This window comes from Leptosomus discolor, chromosome 24 (genome assembly GCF_034619465.1).
Source record: "Leptosomus discolor isolate bLepDis1 chromosome 24, bLepDis1.hap2, whole genome shotgun sequence".
Taxonomy (NCBI): Eukaryota; Metazoa; Chordata; class Aves; order Leptosomiformes; family Leptosomidae; genus Leptosomus; species Leptosomus discolor.
The window spans coordinates 7,207,111-7,226,700 of NC_141414.1; the positions used below are offsets into that span (position 1 = coordinate 7,207,111).

At 54.1% G+C, this 19,590-nt stretch overlaps 2 protein-coding genes across 5 annotated transcripts; one reads left to right on the top strand and one right to left on the bottom strand.

Moving 5' to 3' along the window:
- Positions 1 to 2,400: 2,400 nt before the first annotated feature.
- COPE (coat protein complex I subunit epsilon) lies at positions 2,401 to 8,258 on the bottom strand. Of its 4 annotated transcripts, none has more exons than XM_086477351.1 (10): positions 8,119 to 8,258; positions 7,749 to 7,811; positions 7,226 to 7,319; positions 6,867 to 7,059; positions 5,704 to 5,757; positions 5,154 to 5,235; positions 3,898 to 4,053; positions 3,573 to 3,641; positions 3,004 to 3,078; positions 2,401 to 2,746 (listed from the first exon to the last, which is right to left on the bottom strand). In XM_086477351.1, exons 1-10 carry the CDS (start codon positions 8,242 to 8,244, stop codon positions 2,699 to 2,701), a joined length of 960 nt encoding a protein of 319 aa, XP_086333477.1. In that variant the 5' UTR covers positions 8,245 to 8,258; the 3' UTR covers positions 2,401 to 2,698. The 4 variants fall into 4 exon arrangements, with proteins under 4 accessions (XP_086333477.1, XP_086333478.1, XP_086333479.1 ...); XM_086477352.1 differs by having other exon boundaries at positions 6,867 to 7,019; positions 7,219 to 7,319; XM_086477353.1 differs by lacking the exon at positions 6,867 to 7,059 and having other exon boundaries at positions 7,219 to 7,319.
- Positions 8,259 to 8,483: 225 nt separating this feature from the next.
- Positions 8,484 to 13,531, top strand: DDX49 (DEAD-box helicase 49). The gene is made up of 13 exons (XM_086477297.1): positions 8,484 to 8,598; positions 8,729 to 8,852; positions 8,954 to 9,039; positions 9,297 to 9,418; positions 9,505 to 9,692; positions 9,811 to 9,951; positions 10,310 to 10,385; positions 10,508 to 10,584; positions 11,015 to 11,112; positions 11,481 to 11,555; positions 12,173 to 12,261; positions 12,643 to 12,714; positions 13,012 to 13,531. The coding sequence occupies exons 1-13, from the start codon at positions 8,484 to 8,486 to the stop codon at positions 13,201 to 13,203; spliced, it is 1,455 nt and encodes a 484-aa protein (XP_086333423.1). The 3' UTR covers positions 13,204 to 13,531.
- Positions 13,532 to 19,590: the final 6,059 nt, after the last annotated feature.

Genomic DNA, 19,590 nt, shown 5'->3' on the forward strand with positions numbered 1-19,590 from the left:
CTCCCGCCGCCGCGATCACCGCCGCCCGCCCATGGGCAGCCGCTGCCCGGTGGCTCCGCGCAGGCTCCAGGCGGGGCGGGACGGGGCCGGGACTCCCCTCCCCGTTGTTACCGGGCCCTAAGAGCCGCCCCCCGCCCCGCACGGCCCGGCCCCTTCGGGCTTTGGTCGCCCCCCGGCTGGAGAAGGCGCTCGCCCGAGGGCAGCGCGCCCGGAGGGGGGCGGCGGCTCATTAGGTGCTCGTTAATCAGCACGGAGCGGCGCAGCGGCTCATTAGGTGCCTGTTAATCAGCACAGGCGCTCGCCGGCTGAAGTTGTATTACAGTTTCGTAAATAATAATAATAATAGCAAAAAAAAAAAAAAAAAATAAAGCCAACAACTCGATTGCTCTCTTGAAGATGAGCCCCGTCACAAGGGGCTGGAGTCGCCTCTGGTCCATCACCCCAGGCAAATACCAAAATTTCAGTATCGAGAGACGACAAGAGAAGAGTGGAAACCTGCTGCGCCCGCCAAGGTGCACCCTTTGGGTGGTCGTTGAGGGGCTGGAAGCTACCCACAGCGTCCTGGTGACGCCGTGTCACCCCACAGCTCTCCGTGCTCAAAATGCCTGACTAAACGTTCACCCTAAACCAGCTTTTTCATTCGATGTGCAAAAAGAAAACAGCTCTCCAGGTCTTTCTTTTTTTTTCCCCCCCATACCTCGCAGCAAAAGCCTCCAAGCAGCAGAAGATTCATCCCTTCCTCACAGAGCGTTTCGGTGGAAAGTGAGGGGGTGTTTCCACGCCATCACCACGGCTGAGCTTCGGCACCTGTTGCAGTTCAGAAGGGGCTGGAACAACGAGATGCACCTGAAAAATGCAAACACACCCTCCCAAAAGGTCACCCCTGATGAAGGACTTGAGCGAGTGCCTCCTCCAGAAGGCAGGCAGGTTGTGCTCCAGCTCCCTGCTGGGTCATAGAACAGAAATCCTGTCATGTGTGTGTTTAAAACTAAAAGCGATACCCCCAGGGTCACGTACAGAGGGTCAGACATTTGGCTCGCTGTGAGGAGCGTGAGTTTCAGAGGGGGATTCTCCTAAAATGCCGACACGTTGTCTCATGGTACGGCACAACAGGAGCCTCAGAGCAAAGGCGCTGGAGCAGCGCAGCGGGATTCGGTTTCAGCCGTGGAGGAGGAAATGGGAGTTCAGTTGTGCTCTAATGCACCAAAACTATCGGCTAAATTGCAGCTGGGGGATCCTGACTAGTCGAGATGGAGAACAGTCATCATCATCATCACCACAGGCACCCAGGGAACTGTAACTTGAACCAGCTTGAACGAAAAAGACAAAAGATCTAATGAGTTTTATCTCATTTTAAATCGTTCCTCTGACCGCAGCCATTCTGCCTTCAAGTTCTCTGGACCCTCACTAATTGGTCCGGGGTAGTAACGAGAAAACACAGACTCATCCCTCTTGGAGGTCCGAGCATGTTCCCCCATTCCCACAGTGACAGCGCTGGCTCCGGCTATGCCACTTGCTTTTATTGTTTACGTTTTTAAGTCAATTTATCATGGCCCATCAAGTGGGCAATGGCTGCCCTGAACACACAAGCCCCTTTCACGTCTCCCTCAGACAGCTCCACAAAGGAAACATTCATTCAAGGCCGGGCCGTGAATAACCCCTCACTGAAAAGAGCCGCTCGCTGAACAAGCCAAGGGACGGGACAAAGAGCCCTTTCAGAGCAGCCCCGGCCGAGGTGGGCACAAAGGAAACGCCGGTGAGACACAGTTACAGACCAGTATAAACCCCTCTTCTCCCCCTCCCCGAACACGAGCGAAATGATAATTCAAGAGAATTCAAATATTAGAGCTCAGGGGGGCCCGGCTGAGGGTTCCCCTCGGACATCTGCTCTCCGCGGCCGACCTGACGCAATCGCCGACGCCACCAGGAGCCCGAGGTGACAGAACGGCGCCGTCACGGTCGTGCTGCGTCACGTGACGTTCCACGACACGTCAGGTTCAACCCCCACCGCGCTTTTGAGAAGCGACTGGTGACAAGGGCGCTCCCCCACGCACTGCGGGATGTGCTCCCCTGGCTCCAGGACACGAGCTACGGCATTTTACCAACTTAAGATTAAGGCTGAGCCTATTACCGCCGGATTATTTTTATTTTGGGGAAGCTTTCCCTCTCACCAGCAGTAACCCCTACGGCTGCGTACGAGCCTTCCAGAGGATGCTGAAGCTGCTGGAGGAGTCCTCGGTCAGACTGAGAGACCCGTAACTCAGGATCCATCCGTGTCCTGAATGCAGATGCTTAAAATAAACCTCCGCGCTCTTCCCACAAGTATGGCCTCAGTGCGGGTGACAGGGCTCAGTCCCAGCGTGGAACTACCCAAATCCCAGCAATTAAGGGGCACACAGATCCAGAAAAGGCTTTATTAGGAATGTTTAAGGTACAGTGTTGCACGCTCTTGCTTCACACTGTATTTTAAACGGAGCTCAGGACCCAGGCGTGCCAGAGCACAGGCTTTTCAGCGGCCGCATTCAAGCGGCGACGTGTTCTACGCAGGTTTAGCGCCGGCTCTGTGAGACCCTGGCGCAGCGAGCTAAGCCAGGGTGAGTCGCCGAGGGCGTTTTCCCGTGCTACCAGCGAGGCTTTGCCCATCAACCCCAGTTCCCAAGGGAGCAGGGAGCAGGTCCGCAGCCCCGTTCCCCTCTCCTCAGGCGCTGGGGGCGTACTGCATGGCCAGCCGGTCAAAGTCGTTCTCCTTCAAATCAAAAATAAAAAGGAACCAATCTTGAACTTTACCGAAAATTGACTAAACCCTGCATCACTCCTTTGTTGAACACCCGGCTCGTGTTTCCCCAACATCTCCCACAAGGGCTAGAACACAAGGGATGTGACAGAACACGGGCCTGCCCCCGCAGGACCGCAGTCGTGCTGGCTGGCAAAGAGTCCGCTCGCCCCGTCAGACACGGGAGGAGGCAAGAGAAACTCCGTGTTCTAGGAGACAGCAATTAGTACCTTTGCCTGATACTCCTTGATGAACGGGTGGGTTTTGTGCGCATCTTTCAACTGGGACAAATAGCGATTCGTCACCTGACGGGACGAGAGAGAGAAATTTAAATACTGAGGCAACAAGAGGAAATGCCAAGAGTTTAAAACATCCCACTTCAATGTATTTGTTTACAGCGAGTAAAGACCTGATTTTCTCAAGTGTCCTGCGTGTCAGCAGCCCCAGTTAAAACCAGTAAGACCTGTGCATACTTTGCACTTAAAAATTAGACCTTAAATAGCGGGTTGAAGAGAACAATCAGTGAGAACTGAACTCAGAACTCAACAAACTTCTTTTTCTGCCCAGGCTTTCCTCTCAAGTATATACACCATTGTCTACACCACCTGTATTCCCACAAACACTTTACTGGCTATTGAAGACGTGAGCTCCCCGCACCCCAGAACCACCCTGATGGGAACACACAAAACTGCAAAACCCGAGCGAAGTCACCACGTGCACGGGGGACGCACAACCCGCCCCCAGCAGCGGGAAGAGGCCGGTCGGATCCGCCTGCCGAGCCCAGCAAGCCGAGCCTCACCTCCGGCGCTTTGCCCAAGTGCTGTGACAGGACAACGAAGTTGATCAGGGTCTCGGGATGGCCGCTGTCCTGAAAATAAGAACAATCACCGGATTTACTTGACTTTCCTCTGCCGTGACAGCGCCGTTCTGCAAGAACAAGTTCTGCCCAACCTACAGCTCACTGCACTGGGAAAGGCAAAGCAGGACAAAAGGCAGGTATTAACAGCGACCTCAGCAAGAGAGATCAATATATTGGTGTCTTCACGGAGTCTGGCAGTGGAAGTCCTTGCTGCTTTACCCTGTACCCCCCCGAGAGCAAATCTGGCGGGAAAAGCAGGCCGTACCTTGTCCAACGCCTCCTGAAGCACTCCCTCTGCATCGTCCCACTTGCCCTGAGCCATATAGCAAGCAGCTTGTCCGTTGAGCAGGAGGAGGGTGGAGGAGCATTTGTCTGCCATCTCTTGGAAGATGTAATAGGCGTCCTGTAACTTCTCGCCACCCTGCAAAGGGAGGAGACAAACACCCCCAGCTTCATCACGCGTTGCTAAGAAGCCGGGGCGTTCTCGCCGTGGCTGAAGGACGAGGCACAAAGTTCATCCCTAGGGTACGAAACGTGTAAGAATCCTAACAGCTGTCAGCATCCGTGTGATCTCCTGCACCACAACAGATCGCTGTCAGACCACAGATGAAACAAATGCAAAAATATTAAATATTCACAACCACTTAAACGATCAAAAGCTCCAGGCTTCCATTCAAAAATAAAAAATAAAACCACTTCAAAAAAAAAAACCACCCCCACTTCAGATGTTTGACGTAACAAAGGACTATGAAATGGTATTTTTATAATTAAACACAGGTATGGACAGCTGGCTTCTCAAAAAGTTCCAGCTTCAGCAAGGTTCTACAGGCAGTGGCTTCTGCCAGGTACAAGGGGGATCCCTTGAGGCAACGAAGATCTTCAGGAACAATCCAGCTGCACACGGCAAGGGCAGGGCTGTGTGAGGGATTTCACAGCCAACCCAAGTGAACGCTGGAAAAGGAGCCTTAACAGTGCAACAGGCTATCGCATGGATAACCGTGGACTTCACTGGATTTTGTGAGATTACTTATTTTCAGTCACCTGAGTACCTGGGCTGCCAAATGCTATGTTTCTGTCCGATTCACAAACATGTTTAAAGACAGATATTTTGTCCGATTCACAAACATGTTTAAAGACAGCCTGCTCTGAGCGGAGAGCAACATTTTCTTCTTGGAGCTGAACGGCAAGGTCAGGTTGCTAACACCACCGCAGCTTTCCATTCTACATTGGAATGTTTCGTGACTCATTAAGCCCAGTTCAGCTCTTCCCTGTGCGAGCTGAAGGCTAAGGAGCACAGACGAAAGACTGACAACCAACACAGCCAGTCAGCGTGTGAAGCCAGCTACCAACACCTTCTGTGCGCCTGAGGGAAGGGAAAAAAACCCCAATCCCAACCCAACAACCCCCCCCCAACCCCCACGCTTTTCCGAGAGCACGACGTGGGAAGAGCACTCGGGAAGAAGGAAGGGAGCGGTGTCTCCCCGCCGCTGCAGGCGAGGGATCCCCACTGAAGACACTCACTATGGCCAGGTTCACCCAGGCAGTTGCCAGCTGGGTAAGAGTCGCGTCCTCGTCTTGCTCCTGCATCTTCTTCAGCTCCTTGCTGCAGAAGCAGAGGCGGGAGTCACACAACAGAGAGACAAAGCGACTTCTTCCACACAAAGAAAAGGCTGGGGTTTCTTCTCTCAGCTCTCCCGTTGCCACAGCCCAACAGGCCCAGCAAGCTGGCAACGCGGCACAAACACCTCTCAACGTTTTCCTGAAACAATCTGTGAGACCCCCCCCCTTGTTTTACTGCCCTCGGGCAAGTCAGAAACCCAGCACTAGAGATTCAAACCACGAAACCACGGAACCCAGAGGCCCATCTCTTCCTTTAGCTGCATCCAGCGCGACCATCTCCGCAGCCTCCGCCGCTGGAAGAACAAAACCATTTCGCAGCGCACCCGCGCCCACGCGCAAGCTGCTCCGTCCCCTGCAGGTGTTCAAACGCCGCGCCCCGGGGGAGGAAAATTCTCTTCTCAAGGCCCACCCCACAAGAGCCCCAGGAAGAAGCAAAGGGACACAACCCTACCGAGCCAGATCGAGCCTGTCGAGCTTCAGAAGAATCTGTATCATCATGGCCATGCTGCAACGAACAAGAGCAAAGCGGTTTTCACAGCCGCAGCCGTCGCTGCTCCCTGCGCTTCGCCCAGGAGCCTCCCTGCCGCGGGGAACCAGCAGCTCTGGGAGCAGGAGCCGGGGTGGGGAAGGTGGCTCCCACGCGCTCCCTCGCTGCGCTGTCGACAAAAGGTCGCCATCACGACAAACTTATCCCCGCCGCGGCAGAGAAGCCGGCACTTCTTTGCTGCAGCGCTGGGGAGCACGGGGGGTGGCTCCACCTTAGCTGCTTCATAGTTACATAAAAAACCCTCAGCATTTTATATCCTTTTTCTGCAAAGCCATGGTCTTTAATACATTTTAACATAAGCATGCATTATGCCTGCTATTAATTTTGACATTTCAATGACTGGTCCACCCTATTAACTAACTTCATTAGTATTCCTATACTAATATAATCATGGGTTATCTTACTGATCAAGATCTCTGATATACAAATTAGGATGGGGAGGACATGAGGGTCTTCACCTTAACATTCTTTATTTTCTTCATCTTATTCCTTCCTGGTTTCATCCCATAAGATAAGAAGACACCCCAAGAACGGGCACTTTCCCTCCCTGTCCCTGCCTCCCTGTTCTGTTCTGGGCAATTTCACAATGAGCAGCAGCTTTAGCTTTGACCTTCTTTGCAAGGCCTGCAGCTGTGGTTTCTTAGCAGCAGTGAGGTTTTGTATATTTCTTACTACAATGTAAACTAATATCATCAATACATAGCGTTAGCTGTTCCTTAAAGCAATTAAGTCGTTCATTAAAAGCAATTAGTTATCAATGAAAAGTAATTTATCTATTCAAAATCCAAACTTGATTATAGCAGCACTGCCATAACGCTCACCTCAGCGACCCCGAAGACCCACCAGTCAATAAAGCAGGTTCTTAAGTTACCCAGGGGAACAACAGCCCTGATACCGTAGGACGGGCACCAGATCGCTTGCTACTCAGCAGGCAAACCTGACAGCAGTTTCTCGGCGGCTTCAAGGCTTTGCAGAGACAAGCCAGCCCTCAGCCATTCCCACAGCACCTCTGCCTAGGCAAGAGAGAGGCTTTGCCAGCGCACCCCCGCAGCGCGAGTCACGCTTACCATTCCAAGCTCTCCCCTTGATGCAGCGCCCGCAGAGCTGCGTCAGGATTTTTGTCGTGGAAATAGATGGAAGCAGCCATCAGCAAGAAAGTAGTGTTGGCTATATCAACGCTTTTTGCCATTTTCTTGTCCAAATCGGCAACAATTGCATCCCTGTGGAGAGCAAGGGTGAGAATTTGGGAGTGTTTTGTTGCTAAGCAAGATCCTGCCCCCACACAATTCTGCCTTTTTGACTTTTCACTGCAAAACCCACAGAAAATCACAATAAAGACACACTTCCACGTGACGCTTTCCACACGGAAACATAATCGCTGTCAGACAGGGCGGTAAGACAGCTTACTATCAGACTTACCTTTGACTCTCATTTGAAAGATATTCTGCAAACATCCTCACTGCTTGGAGCTCAGGACTAGCATTGGCTTTAATTTCATCCAGGACAACACCGTATTTTCTCTGTTGAAAGCAACAAAGAAAAACCTGTGATGCACTAGTTTTTCAGAAAGCAGAATCCAGTTGTTTATTTTCTAAAACCTCAGTTAGAACAACAACCACGAGAACCAGGAATGGCAAACTTCTTTATGTCTCACATCGTGCTCTACAAACGCCGCCAAATTTCACAGCCCCAGAGAGGACTGTCTGCCCGTGGGCCGTTTTAAAGAGGATGAAATACTTCTCAAAGAGGCCTCATCAGCTCACCCAGACCCAACGTACGACCCACCACATTCACCATGGCATGACTGCCAGGAAACACGCTACGTTCCAGTGCGGAAGGGGGAATTATTACCGCACCGTGTAACTCTGCATTCACGGGGCTCAGAGTCACAACCTCCTCGGCTCCAGCCCTGCAGTCGGATCACAGGAACGCAGCACCTACAACCTCACCTGGGCGATGTAGGCTCGGAATAAGAAAACATCCCTCTCCACTTCCTTCTCAGGGTTAGATGGCTGAAGGGACGACAAGAAACAAGAACCTCTCTCAGAACCCGTACAGCCAGAACCCCACCCCGCAACAACCCAACCCCACACACGACACCCCCCCCCCACCCCCTCACGGGAGCCCCCCTTCCACCCCCTACGAGAGCACGGAGGCGTGGAGCACCGAAATCAGCCCGGGCCGAGGCGGGCAGGGCCGAAGGGCGCTGGGGAAGCCCCAGGCTCACGCCTTTAGCGGCCGAGGGGAGGCAGGATCCAGGGAGAGGCACCGACCCGCGGGCCGAAGGCCGGCCTGTCCCCCGCCCTGGGCCGCCCCTACCTTGACCCGCTGCGCCTCGTTAATGGCGGCCTGGTAGGCCCCGATGTAGAAGCTGTTCTTCACGTCGAAGAGCTCGTCGGCGTCGCCGCCCTGCCCAGCAGAGCCCGCACCAGCCCCGGACGCCATTTCCCCCGCTCAGACACGTCTCCGGAAGCAGCTGAGCCCCGGCGGCTGCCGGGAGCCGCCGTCTCCATGGAGACCTCCCGCGCCAGCCAATAGGCACGCAAGGGGAGCGAAACGTCATCACAGCGCCGGAAGCCGCTTCCGGGAAAGGCATGCTGGGAGGGGAGCGCTCAGCCAATGAGGAGGGGCGGGCGCGCCCGGTGACGCAGGACCGGAAGTGCCGGGTGCAGGCGAGCAGGGCCATGGCGGAGTTCCGGGCGCTGGGGCTGGTGTCGTGGCTGGCGGAGCAGGCGCGGCAGGTGGGGCTGAGCCGGCCCACGCCCGTGCAGGCCGCCTGCATCCCGCCTGTGCTGCAGGGTGAGCGCCCCGCTGCCCGGTGCCGCTGCCCGGTGCCGCTGCCCGGTGCCGCTGCCCGGTGCCGCTGCCCGGTGCCGCTGCCCGCGGTTAACGGCCGCTGACGGTCGCCGTCCTTCTGCCTCCCTCGCAGGTCGCGACTGCTTGGCCTGCGCCAAGACGGGCAGCGGGAAGACGGCGGCCTTCGTGCTGCCCGTGCTGCAGGTGCTCTCCGAGGACCCCTACGGCATCTTCTGCCTGGTGCTGACACCCACCAGGTACCGAGCGGCCCCGGTGAGGGCCCGAACCGGGTGAACCGTTTCCCGGGAAGTCCCCGCTGCCGCGGCGGGCCCCGTTTCAGCTCTCTCCTCCCCGGCAGGGAGCTGGCGTACCAGATCGCCGAGCAGTTCCGTGTCCTGGGGAAGCCCCTCGGCCTGAAGGACTGCGTGGTGGTGGGCGGCCTGGGTGAGTGCGGCTGCGCAGGGGTCGGAGCCTCCGCCCGGCCCCTCCGGCCCCGGTACGGGTGGGAAAGAGCAGGGCGCCAGGGCGGGGGGGGTGTGCGTTTCTCTTTCCACTGGTTTGTTTTCTTCACGGAGCTGCTCTCCAGTGTCCGAGGCAGCAGAGGCTGGTGGGAATACGGAGGATAACGTTTTCCAGCTTTTCAGACGGAACGACTTCAGGTTTGTGTTCCGCTGCCCGTGACTCGGCGGGTCTTGTTGCAGACATGGTGGCGCAGGCGCTGGAGCTCTCCCGTAAGCCCCACGTTGTCATCGCTACGCCCGGCAGGCTGGCAGATCACCTCCGCAGTTCTAACACTTTCAGCCTTAAAAAGCTAAAGTTTTTGGTAAGGCGGTTTTCCAGCGTGGTTTTTGAAGACTTTTTTTTTTAGGTACGGGTGCAGATGAGCTCAGTGTTTTTGGTGGCGGCTAGGTTTTGGATGAAGCTGACCGGCTGCTGGAGCAGGGTTCTGCCGACTTCACCGCAGACCTGGAGGTGATCCTGGAGGCTGTTCCGGCCCGCCGGCAAACGCTGCTGTTCAGCGCCACGCTCACCGAGACGCTGACCGAGCTGAAGAGCCTGGCTGCCAACAGACCGTTCTTCTGGGAGGCCGTGTCCGAGTAAGTCTTCACCCGCTCTGCTGTTGGCTTGTCTCTTCACTGTCCTCCATCTGCCTCGTGTTCTGCCTTCGCTCACCAAACCGGCGCTTCTCGGTGCTTTGCCTTCCCCTCCCGACAGGGTGCGGACAGTGGAGGAGTTGGACCAGCGCTACCTGCTTGTGCCCGAAGCAGTCAAGGACGCGTACCTCGTGCATTTAGTCCAGACCTTCCAGGACGAGCACGAAGACTGGTCTATCATTATCTTTACCAAAACCTGCAAGTGAGTTGCGTTGTTCCTCCCGATCCCGTTCGATGTAGGCGTGACTTTACGTTTCTAGAGGAGATTCCCGCATCCCGCTGTACCGGTGTTAGGCTGGGTTGGTATTTGCTGCCTTAATCTGTTCTGAAATTTGGGAGAGAAACACCTTTTCCTTCGAGCAGCCTCGGGGGTCAGCGGGTGTCCCATTCCCTATCTCTGTCAGAGGGCTTCGGTACGTTGTGGTCGTTGTAGCACGAGGGCTTCTCGAGGAACCCCCGCTCTGTCCTGACCCATCAGCTTTACGTTTCCCTGTTACGTTCTGATTATCTCTTTTCTCTTTTTTTTTTTCCTTTTTTTTTTTTTCCCTTCCTTCTTGAAGGGACTGCCAGGTCTTGAACATGATGCTTAGGAAATACAACTTCCCTTCTATCGCTCTGCATTCCATGATGAAACAGGTGAGCCACGGACAGGTCTGGGAGACGGATGCTGCCAGCGGCAGCCCTGAGCCAGACGTCTGTCCGAGTCCTACAGCTGCTGTGGATCGCGCCGTCCCTCACACAGGCTTTTCTCTTCACAGCGGCAGCGATTCGCAGCTCTTGCAAAGTTCAAATCCAGCATCTTTAAGATTCTCATTGCCACTGATGTTGCTGCCAGGTGAGGGGAAAACCGCTGCCTGTGTTGCCAAAGGTCTCGAGGCTGCCTTTTGAGAACCCCTGGGGAGGTTAGGCTGGGTTTAGCAAGAGCTTTAAGTTCCCCCCCCGACTTGGGTAGGACAGGGTTGCCCGCTCCTGTGTGACGTAGCTCTGATCCTGGCTTGTTTTGCTGCAGCGGGGGGGGGGTGTTCTAGCAGGAGAATGATTTCTGTGAGGCTCGGTGTGTTCTCCGGGAGGGAACGGCAGGCGACGAGGTGACGTTGCATTTTGTGACTGTTGGAGAGCTGCACGAGGAGGGAGTTGGTCCTAGAGGCAGCCCGGGCCAATGAAGACTCTATCCATGAGAATAGGGGGCTTTTGAGGACAGGAGCTCTACCTGCATGTATTAACCCAGTGTTTCTCAACTTCTGTTCTCTTCCCCTGCATTCCAGAGGTCTGGACATTCCTGCAGTACAAGTCGTCATCAATCACAACACTCCCGGCCTGCCGAAAATCTACATCCACCGGGTCGGCCGGACAGCCCGTGCGGGTGAGCAGGGAAAACCCCGTGCTGTTTGCTGGCTAAAACTGGGATCCCAGTGCTGGGGCTGAGCCCCGAACGGGTGCGAAGAGGCTTCGCAGCAGCTGCGGCGCAGCCTTGTCAGTCAGCCCGGATCTGCTCGGCTCGCTGCCTCGCCGTCCTGCCTTAAGAGCGCGACAGTGGCTCGCCCCAGCTTGAGTCCGATCTGTGCCGATAGTGAACTGGATTTTTTTCAGAGCAAATAAAGACCCCTCTGAGCGCCCCGTCGCCATAATGTGCTCGGCTGACTCATGGGGATGGATGGAATTGGGCATGGGTTAGGCTTCTCCTCCCTCTGCTTGCCAGGACTCGCGCATCGCTGTGTTTTCATCATCCAGGTCGCAGAGGAATGGCTGTTACGCTGGTGACGCAGTACGACATCCATCTCGTACACGCTATTGAGGAGGAAATCAGTAAGCAGAGCGTCCTTAATGCTGCTAAAATGTGGGATCATGCGTGTTCCTTCGTGCTTGCGGTACCTGCAGCCCCGATTTCATCAGTGCAGGCTGTATGATCCAGAACGTCAGCAGAAAAATGGCTTCTCTTCCCTGTGTGGCTCAGGCTTGGAGAAGAGCAGGAGCACTTGAGGCTCCATCAGCTCTGATTCTGCTCTTGAGTGTGCCAGGCATGAGCGTGTTTGTCTCCCTCCTGTTTCTAGTGGAGGAGAGACAGTGTGCTGAAGTTTTTCTGTAGCCCTTTTATTAAAGCCAGCTTCTTCCTTCCTTCCTTCCTTCCTTCCTTCCTGCCATCTATGCTGATGGACAAAAAGAACAATTTGCCTAGGTTCAGACTTCCTATTTCTGCAGGAAGCAGAGCTAATAAATGCAACGCCCTGTGCTGTGGGGAACTGTAGGCAGAGGGGAGGGTTTAATCCTTTGTTGTGGGCTGAAGAAGTCAGAGTGCTCATAGCATCTGGCAACAATGCCACTGGTAATCAGTGGAACTAGGTTGGATTTTTTCACTGCTTGAGAATCTGCCCTTGGATTTTGTAACCGACCAATGGTCTGTAAATGTCTCGCCCCCGACGCAGAACTGAAGCTGCAGGAGTTCTCTGTGGAGGAGCGGTTTGTGCTTGACATCCTCACCCACGTGAACGTCACCAGGCGGGAATGTGAAATCGTGAGTGTGCAAACGTGAAGCCCCTTTGTTCGGAGGACTGGAGATCGTGGGCAGCTGGGTGCAGCCGGGAGGTTTGTCGCAGGCTAACGTGCGGCTCTGGATATGCAGCTTTGCTCTTGAGCACAAAAATAAGAATTTTTTTTCTAGTGGAAGCACTTAAGATGTGTGTGTGGAGGGTTGTTTGAGTTACCTTCCCTGGGTTTGCTTATTATTGCACGTTTTTATGCTATTGAGGCTGGTACTTTGGGGGGAAGGTCTGCAGGCTACCAAACGTGTGCACGCCCCTGAGGCTCTGCTGCCCCTTTGGAGCTGTGCTGCTCTTCCCCGTGTCAGACTCGGTGCTTGGTTGCTGACTGCCCTGCTGTGTTTTTGCTTTGCCAGGAACTGGAGGGAATGGATTTTGATGAGAAGAAAGAAATAAATAAGCGGAAACAATTGATCCTCGAAGGGAAGGTGAGAGTTGCTGCTACGTAAACTACTTTGATCAGTCGCTGGTGTAATGCCGTCAGTGTGGGAAGGGAATGACGGTTCCTCCCTCACTGCTGTGGTGTGTCTGCCTCCCTCCCCTTCAGGGTGGTGAAGTTTTATCCCAAGGGGTGACTGATATTAAAAAGCGCATTGGAGCGGTGTCTGCCTTTTGCAGCCTGCTCGGTCACGGGCTAGAAAGCAGCGTGGGCATCTAGGGAAGGCAAAGGGGGGCTGGCGCTGTCCCTGGGCACGTCACTCCTGTCCTGGCATTGGCCATTGCAGGATCCAGATCTGGAGGCAAAAAGGAAGGCAGAGCTAGCCAAGATCAGGAAGAAAAACAAGCAATGCCGTGAGAAGATCCAGCAGGCGCTGCAGAAGAAAAAGCAGCTGCAGCTGAAGAGGAAGCTGCAGAAGAAGATGGAGCGACGGAACAAACTGCGTGCTGAGGAAGAGAAACAACAGCCTTCGGCCTGACTGGCTTGGCTCGGACTGCCCTGACCTTGCTGCTGCTTTGGGAACACTGGGATCTAACGTCTTTTAATGCGGACGCTTCTGACCTGAAATCGGTGTCGGAGAGCGTGGGGAAGGGGGGAGAGGGGAGAAGGGACGCTTTGATAAACAGTCTCTGTTGTTTTTCCTTCCCGCACGATGCGGCTGGCTCGGGCCATTCCTGGCAGGCTGGGTCAGTCTCCTGGAAGACTGTCTTTCAAGAGCATGTTTCCTTCCTCCAGCAAAGGAGAGGCCAGACCTGAATTCTTGGTGACGTTGAAGGGAAATAAAGATCCTTTCTCTCCCCCCTTCATTCAGTCATTGCTCTTTCCCTTTCAAGGGCTGGTGCTTGCCACTCACCACTTGTTTATATCAACAGATTCTCCCCTGAGCCAGAGTCTAAAAATACTGTGACAAAATGAGCTCAGCCCCTATCTGTGCCATAGCGCGGAGTTTTCCGAGAGGAAAATTCCGGGAACACGTGGGGAGGTTGTACTGTGTGTGACGGGTCCTGGGGTCTTCTTGGGATAATTCTGCTTTATGCATTTCAGTGATGCCTGCGATTGCCTCGGCTCAGACTCCAGCCCTGGGCTGCTCTCCCTAGGGGCATGGCAGAGCCGTGGTTTGGAGACCAGGGCTGCGGGGGACTCTGTTTTCCCAGATGATCAGTCAGTTCAAAGCCCATTTCTGGCACAGAAGAGGAGCCCCAGGAGTAGGATTGCCTCATTTCTTACACCAGAGTAACCAGAGGGGTTTCTGTTTGGGTCTGCTCTGTAGATTGTTGGGCCTCTCTGTGTAGATTTGCATCGCATGTGTTTGGAACAGGAGGTGGGGTGGGCGGGAGGGGCTGAGCTCTCCGAAGAAACAGTTGTGTTTCCCTATGGAGAGAGAACTTAAAATCCCAGAGGCACTCAGGCCAGAGTTTGGTCAGGTTTGATCCTCAGTGCTGCCTTTAATGTTTCTAAAGAGCTTTCTAGGACTTGAGACTGAAGATCTGTTATTTCTGCCCTCTGGCTTACAAAAATATTTTCTATGGTCAGCGCCCAAATAAATTATTTATTGTTAACAAGTGACTGGATGTTTGACCTTCTCCAACACGTGGGGGAGCTGTGAGGCGCAGTACTTGTGTGGGCAAACAGCTTGGAGATAAAATCGGTTTTATTTCACGAGTTGGGTAAGGATTGAGCTTCTTGTGGGTGTTAGATCCCTCAGTCCCTTCATGCAACCCGAGCCCAGCTCTTCTCCTGGGAGCATGGAGTTCCTGCAGCGCCTTTGCCTGACTCGAGGATGGTCTTGCAGAGGAAAGCTGGGGTTTCCCTCAGGGAAACCCGGTGCCCTCAGGCCAGGCAGAAGCGCAGCGCTGGGCTTAGGAGGTGCGGGTCCGTCTGGCTGCCTGATGGCAGGCGAGGTGGGTGTGGTACCATCTGGGGTTTTGGAGATGCCTGACTGTGTTCCTTACGTTCCTCGCTTTGTCCTCTTGGGTGCCCTCCAGGAAGGAAAAAAGCACTCGATCGCCTGCCTTGTAGCGCAGCTCCCTGTCGCCAGCGGCAGCTGCTGCAGCGGCAGCAAATAGGTTTGTATCAGACCGATGCTCTCTGAATGCTAAATGCTTCTACAGCCCTGTGCGTGCTAATTTATGGAGCAAGCCTGTTAGCTGTAGATTAAAAAGACATCCTCTCTGGGACAGGCTGCTCCTGCCTTCCCGGGGAGGGTGCTGCTGCTGCTGCCTTTGAGTGTCAGTTGTTCCCCTCCCTCTTGCAGACACTTCTTAACCTGCTGTCTGAAGTCTCCCTGCTTCAGCCTGGTGGGGGTTTCTCTGTTTGTCTCCTTCCACATGTGACACGTGGGGTTTGATCAAGGCTCTTGTCTTGAAGCTTTATTCAAAATTCCTTTTAATACACCCCTTGTCTTTCTTGAGCAGCCTTCTCTGTGAGGGTAGGACACGTGCTGGCAATAAGAACTCTCTGTAGCGCTGAAGCAAGATGCTCTTGCTTCAGATAATCGGTTTTGGGAGTGGCTGAGTAGGAAAAAAGGTGCTAGTTGGGATGTAGAAAGATGCCTTAAACACCCAGATTAGGAATTTACATCTTGCCCCACGGCGAAAGGACGTTGGGTGACGTTTCTGTACGTGCCCCCAGGCAGCATATTCCATTCTGGGGTTTCCAAACATTGTCTCAAACCTTTGGGATCCCCTAGGAATACAAGGACTTCCTTCTCATCACAGCCTAGGTTGCATTTTGGCTGTAAACCCACCCTCCTCTGTGTGTGGCTCTGCCTGCCAGGCCCCGTGAGCAGGCGCTCGCACACTTCCCAGCCTGTGCTGTGCAAGAACCGGCCCGAGGCACGGCTGCCTTTTAGTGCCCCGCTGTGCCCCAGCACGCCCATCGCCTCTGCCCCGTGCCTTCTGCAGGCTCTGCTCTCTCCTCTCCTCCAGCCCAAGCTCCCCAGCTCTGGGGCGGGGGGGTTCCCTGGCTGGGTTGCCATGGAAACTCAATTCAGCATCTCGCATTGCTGCCTCTTCCTCATCCTCCTGTCTCTGGATGCAAAACCATCACCCGGCCTTGCTCCTCTGCCTCCCACCGTGCGGGGCAACTCTGTCTGGCCTTGACACTGCTGGGTCTGTAGGCACATGCCAAGACGGGCTGTTCTGTGTGTGTTTAGGGAAATATTTGTCTGTTCTTGGAGTATTTCCTCCCATCTCTGTCCCTCTTATGGAGGAGCGCTTCCCAGAAGTTTTTCAGGGAGAAGGGAGAGGCTGGGATCCTCCTGGGTGAGATACACGGTATATGATAAATCCTCCCCACTGGCAGTTCTGCTGAGCAAGGAAATGGGGAAAGTGGGGACAGGTTTGGTAACACGACAGTCACCTTCAGGCGCTGGCACCCCCTCCATCTGTGGATGCTGCATCCGGCAGGAAAGCTCTGGATCCCTACAGTGACGAAAAGGCAGCTGCAATGAAATAGTCTGGGGTAATCTTTGGGCCGGGCTTTTCCCTCTTGCTGAGGCAGCAGTGCTGCATTGGAGCTCATGTTCCAGCCTTGCTGCTGCTGGCTGCAGGTGCAGCCATTTTCAGCTCTCCCCTCGCAGGGGCTGCGCTTGCTGCACACACCCCATCTCCGTGATGTGTTTAACGCCGCTGCGCAGCCAGCGGGGTTCTTCGTGCTGTCCGAAATCTCGCTGCCCCAGCCTGCTCTGTGCCAGCTGCTGCTTTGCCTTTGGATGCTCATTGCAAACACAAACTCGGCTGTTTTGAAAGCCTTAAAAAGCTGCTTAAAAAGCTTTTCTACCAGGAATGGCCTTTTCCCCTCCAAGCCCTTCTCCCCAGGGCAGCTTGTGTGCAGCCCCCGGGGTGGGGGGGGGCCCGCCGGCAGATGGCAGCTGCTGTGCTCTGGACACCTTCGCTCCTGGCTCTAGTCCTTGTGCGGAGGGAAACGCAGCGCAGGGCTTCTTGGCTGGGCAGCTGGATCTTAAAGGTTGGGCCTGAGAAAGCAGGGAGACAGTGGAGGGGGGAGCAGGGCTGCCTGTCCCTAAGCCCTGTCCGTGCCGCTGCTGGCAGGATCCTCCCGGGTCCTCAGCCTTTCCCCTTGACTTGCAGGGCAGGACTGATCCTGAACCCTGCCATGTTCCATCGTAGTTACGGCCGCTTCTCTGTTCCAGGGCTCTCCTCCCGACTCCTTGCAGTTTCTTTGTTGAACCTTCACCTTCCCTGTTGCACCTTAAAGCTTGTCCCTGCCAGTTTTTGGTGATTAAACTCCCCGTCCGTGGCACACCCTCACCCAGGGCTTGACGGCAGCTGCCCAGACATGCGGCTTCACTCTGGGTACGACATGCTTGACACTGTAACTCCTCTAGTTCCTCCCTGCCAGAATCAGGACTCCAAAAACAGAACAGAGGGAAGGAATACCTGGATTTTTTTTTTTTTTTTTCTACTGTGCTAAGAAAACCTCCCTGCTGGCTGTTTAATTCATACCTGTCTCACTCTCTGCAGCAGCTCTGTCTCCTTGGAACGCATCCCTGCATGAATTGCTTTGGATTCCTGTCACCTCTCAGAGGGAGAGCAGTTGTCAAAGAGCAGAAGATTCTGCTCTGGCCTTGCAAAGAGAAGCTGTGAGCACAGCACTAGCCTGTTGCAGCGGCTCATCCCCATCCATTCATCTCTGCTCGGTACTTCCCAGTATCATTCTTGAATTCCCAACCCAAATATCACAAGCTGTGCTGCCACCATGCTGAGACCACAGGAGAGGTGGCATTCGCGCCACCAATCTCTAGGCTCAGCCACTGTTTTCGTCTACCCATAACAAGGTCTGGACATTAATATCTCCAGCCAGTAAGGCTGAAGAGAAATGTTTGTCTGTTGCCTGCTGGGATTTGAAACCCTGTTAGCCCAGCATCGGTGGAAACAGAAGGCAGAGACTATATACAGCATCCTCTCTCACTTGTTCTACCAGCCCTGGGGGAAAATAAGCTAGCAACAGGGTGAGGAGGTAGTGCTGAGAGGCTGCCCTGCTTTCTCCAGAGCACAGCCTCACAGGCGTGCAGACTGCAGGATGGGGTACGGGGGAAAGGAGTGACGATTCCCATTTGGGGCAAGTCCCAGTCAACTGCAAAGAGGGGGACACGTGCCCTGGAATAGCTGGCGCTGCAGAGCCCTTCCCTGCACGCCACGGGGACAGAGGTGACACCAGCTTCCTGCCCCCTTTCCACCTGGAAATGGTTATTCGGTGCCTTTGATTCTCACTTCCCAGGTTTGTGCTCAGCAGAGCGCGGGGAGCTGAGTGCCTGCGAACGGTGCTTCAGCTGGGAGCTGCCGGGAGCGGGCACGTGCTGCTCCTTCAGCTTACCTGTTGCTGCAGCTGCCGCGGCTCTTGTGCCTGCACTGTTGCCTGCTCTTACCACAAATGTCTCGTTTCCAGCATTATTCCAGCTGCTGCTTTTTCGGAAGGGTGGAGGGAAGCTGATGGAGGAGGTAGGACCTTGTGCAGAGATGATTAGTGCTGTAGCTCATGTTCTCTTCCCTCGGAGCAGAAACTGCCTTTACACACCAAAATCTAATAATGAAAATAATTATAAATTACCCTGGGAAAGCGGACTGGGAACCTCACTGGATTTGGGGGCTTTATTATGTGTTCGTGGACGTTTTCCAAAACACACATTTAATTGCCTTCTCTGGTGCAAAAGGAAATCATCTTCCAGTGTGTGCATGTGCGTGTGTGGAGGGTTACACTCACAAAGTAAGCTTGCCTGTGCTGTCAAGTGTAAACAGACCATTTCTGCACTAAAAATAACCCATCCTCTGAGTAACAGAGCAGCTGATCTCTGCAGCCCAGATGCAGGAGCTCCAAAGGGTTAGGTCACCTATTTTTTCATTAATGGTGCTATTTAATTACAAATCCCCCCCCCCCCCCCAGTTGGATCCTTTGGAGATTTAAAACAAAGCGCCTACTTGCTTGCTCTCCATCAAGAGCTTGCTTCAGTGTGTTCTCACAAAAATACAGATATCAAAGACAATCTGTTAAGTAACTTTGATGCGAGGCTGCCTAACAACGCAACACGGATTACCAGGGGGCTCTGCAGCAGCTTTTTGGGATGAGAAAGATTTTTACCTCTTGTTTAAAATCACTCACTGGACTCAGGGTATTAACCAGTCTGGCCTGTGCTAACCTTTTCTTCGCTTGGCTCTCCGGGGCCCTTGTAGATGCTTGTAATTCAAGTCCAACAGTCCTTCAGGGAGGGTAATTATCTACTTGGTGGAGGAGGAGGAGGAGGAATCAAAGCCTGGCGAGGTGAGGGAGTTTGCACAGCGAGGCAGTGGCAGAGCTGGTGGTGCTTTGCCACTCTGACTGCCAGGCCAGCTCTAGGTCTGGACTGGATCTGCATTCCTGCCCAGCCTGGAAGGCCTGGATTGGCATCTGTCAGGCGACGTTTGCATTAAACACGTCTTTGTTCTGAGGCTCTATTATTGGCACGCCCTGTAAGAGCTAAGCTCCGTTTCCCCTCGCTGAGCTCGTCAAAGGACCTTGTCTTGGGTTTGGATTCAGAGCAGAGAGTCACACCTCGCTGCTGTTCATCAGAACGTCGTGCAAAGGGGAAAGCTGCAAGGTTTTTTATTTGTTCATCTTCATCTCATATGTGAACCACTTTTCCCATGTTCCCTTTTCTATTAACGTTCTGTCTAGGTTTTCTATGAATAATTAAGATCCTAATTTGCCAAAAGAATTAGGTCTCTCAAGGTACCTGCAACCAGTAGCATTTCTCCCCCAGCAAGGAAGCCACCGATTCAGTTGCCGACAGTAATTGTTACTGTGAAACAGAAGCAAACATAAACCTGCAGCCTCGCCATTCAGCACCGGCTTTTGTAACGCATTTTTCTCC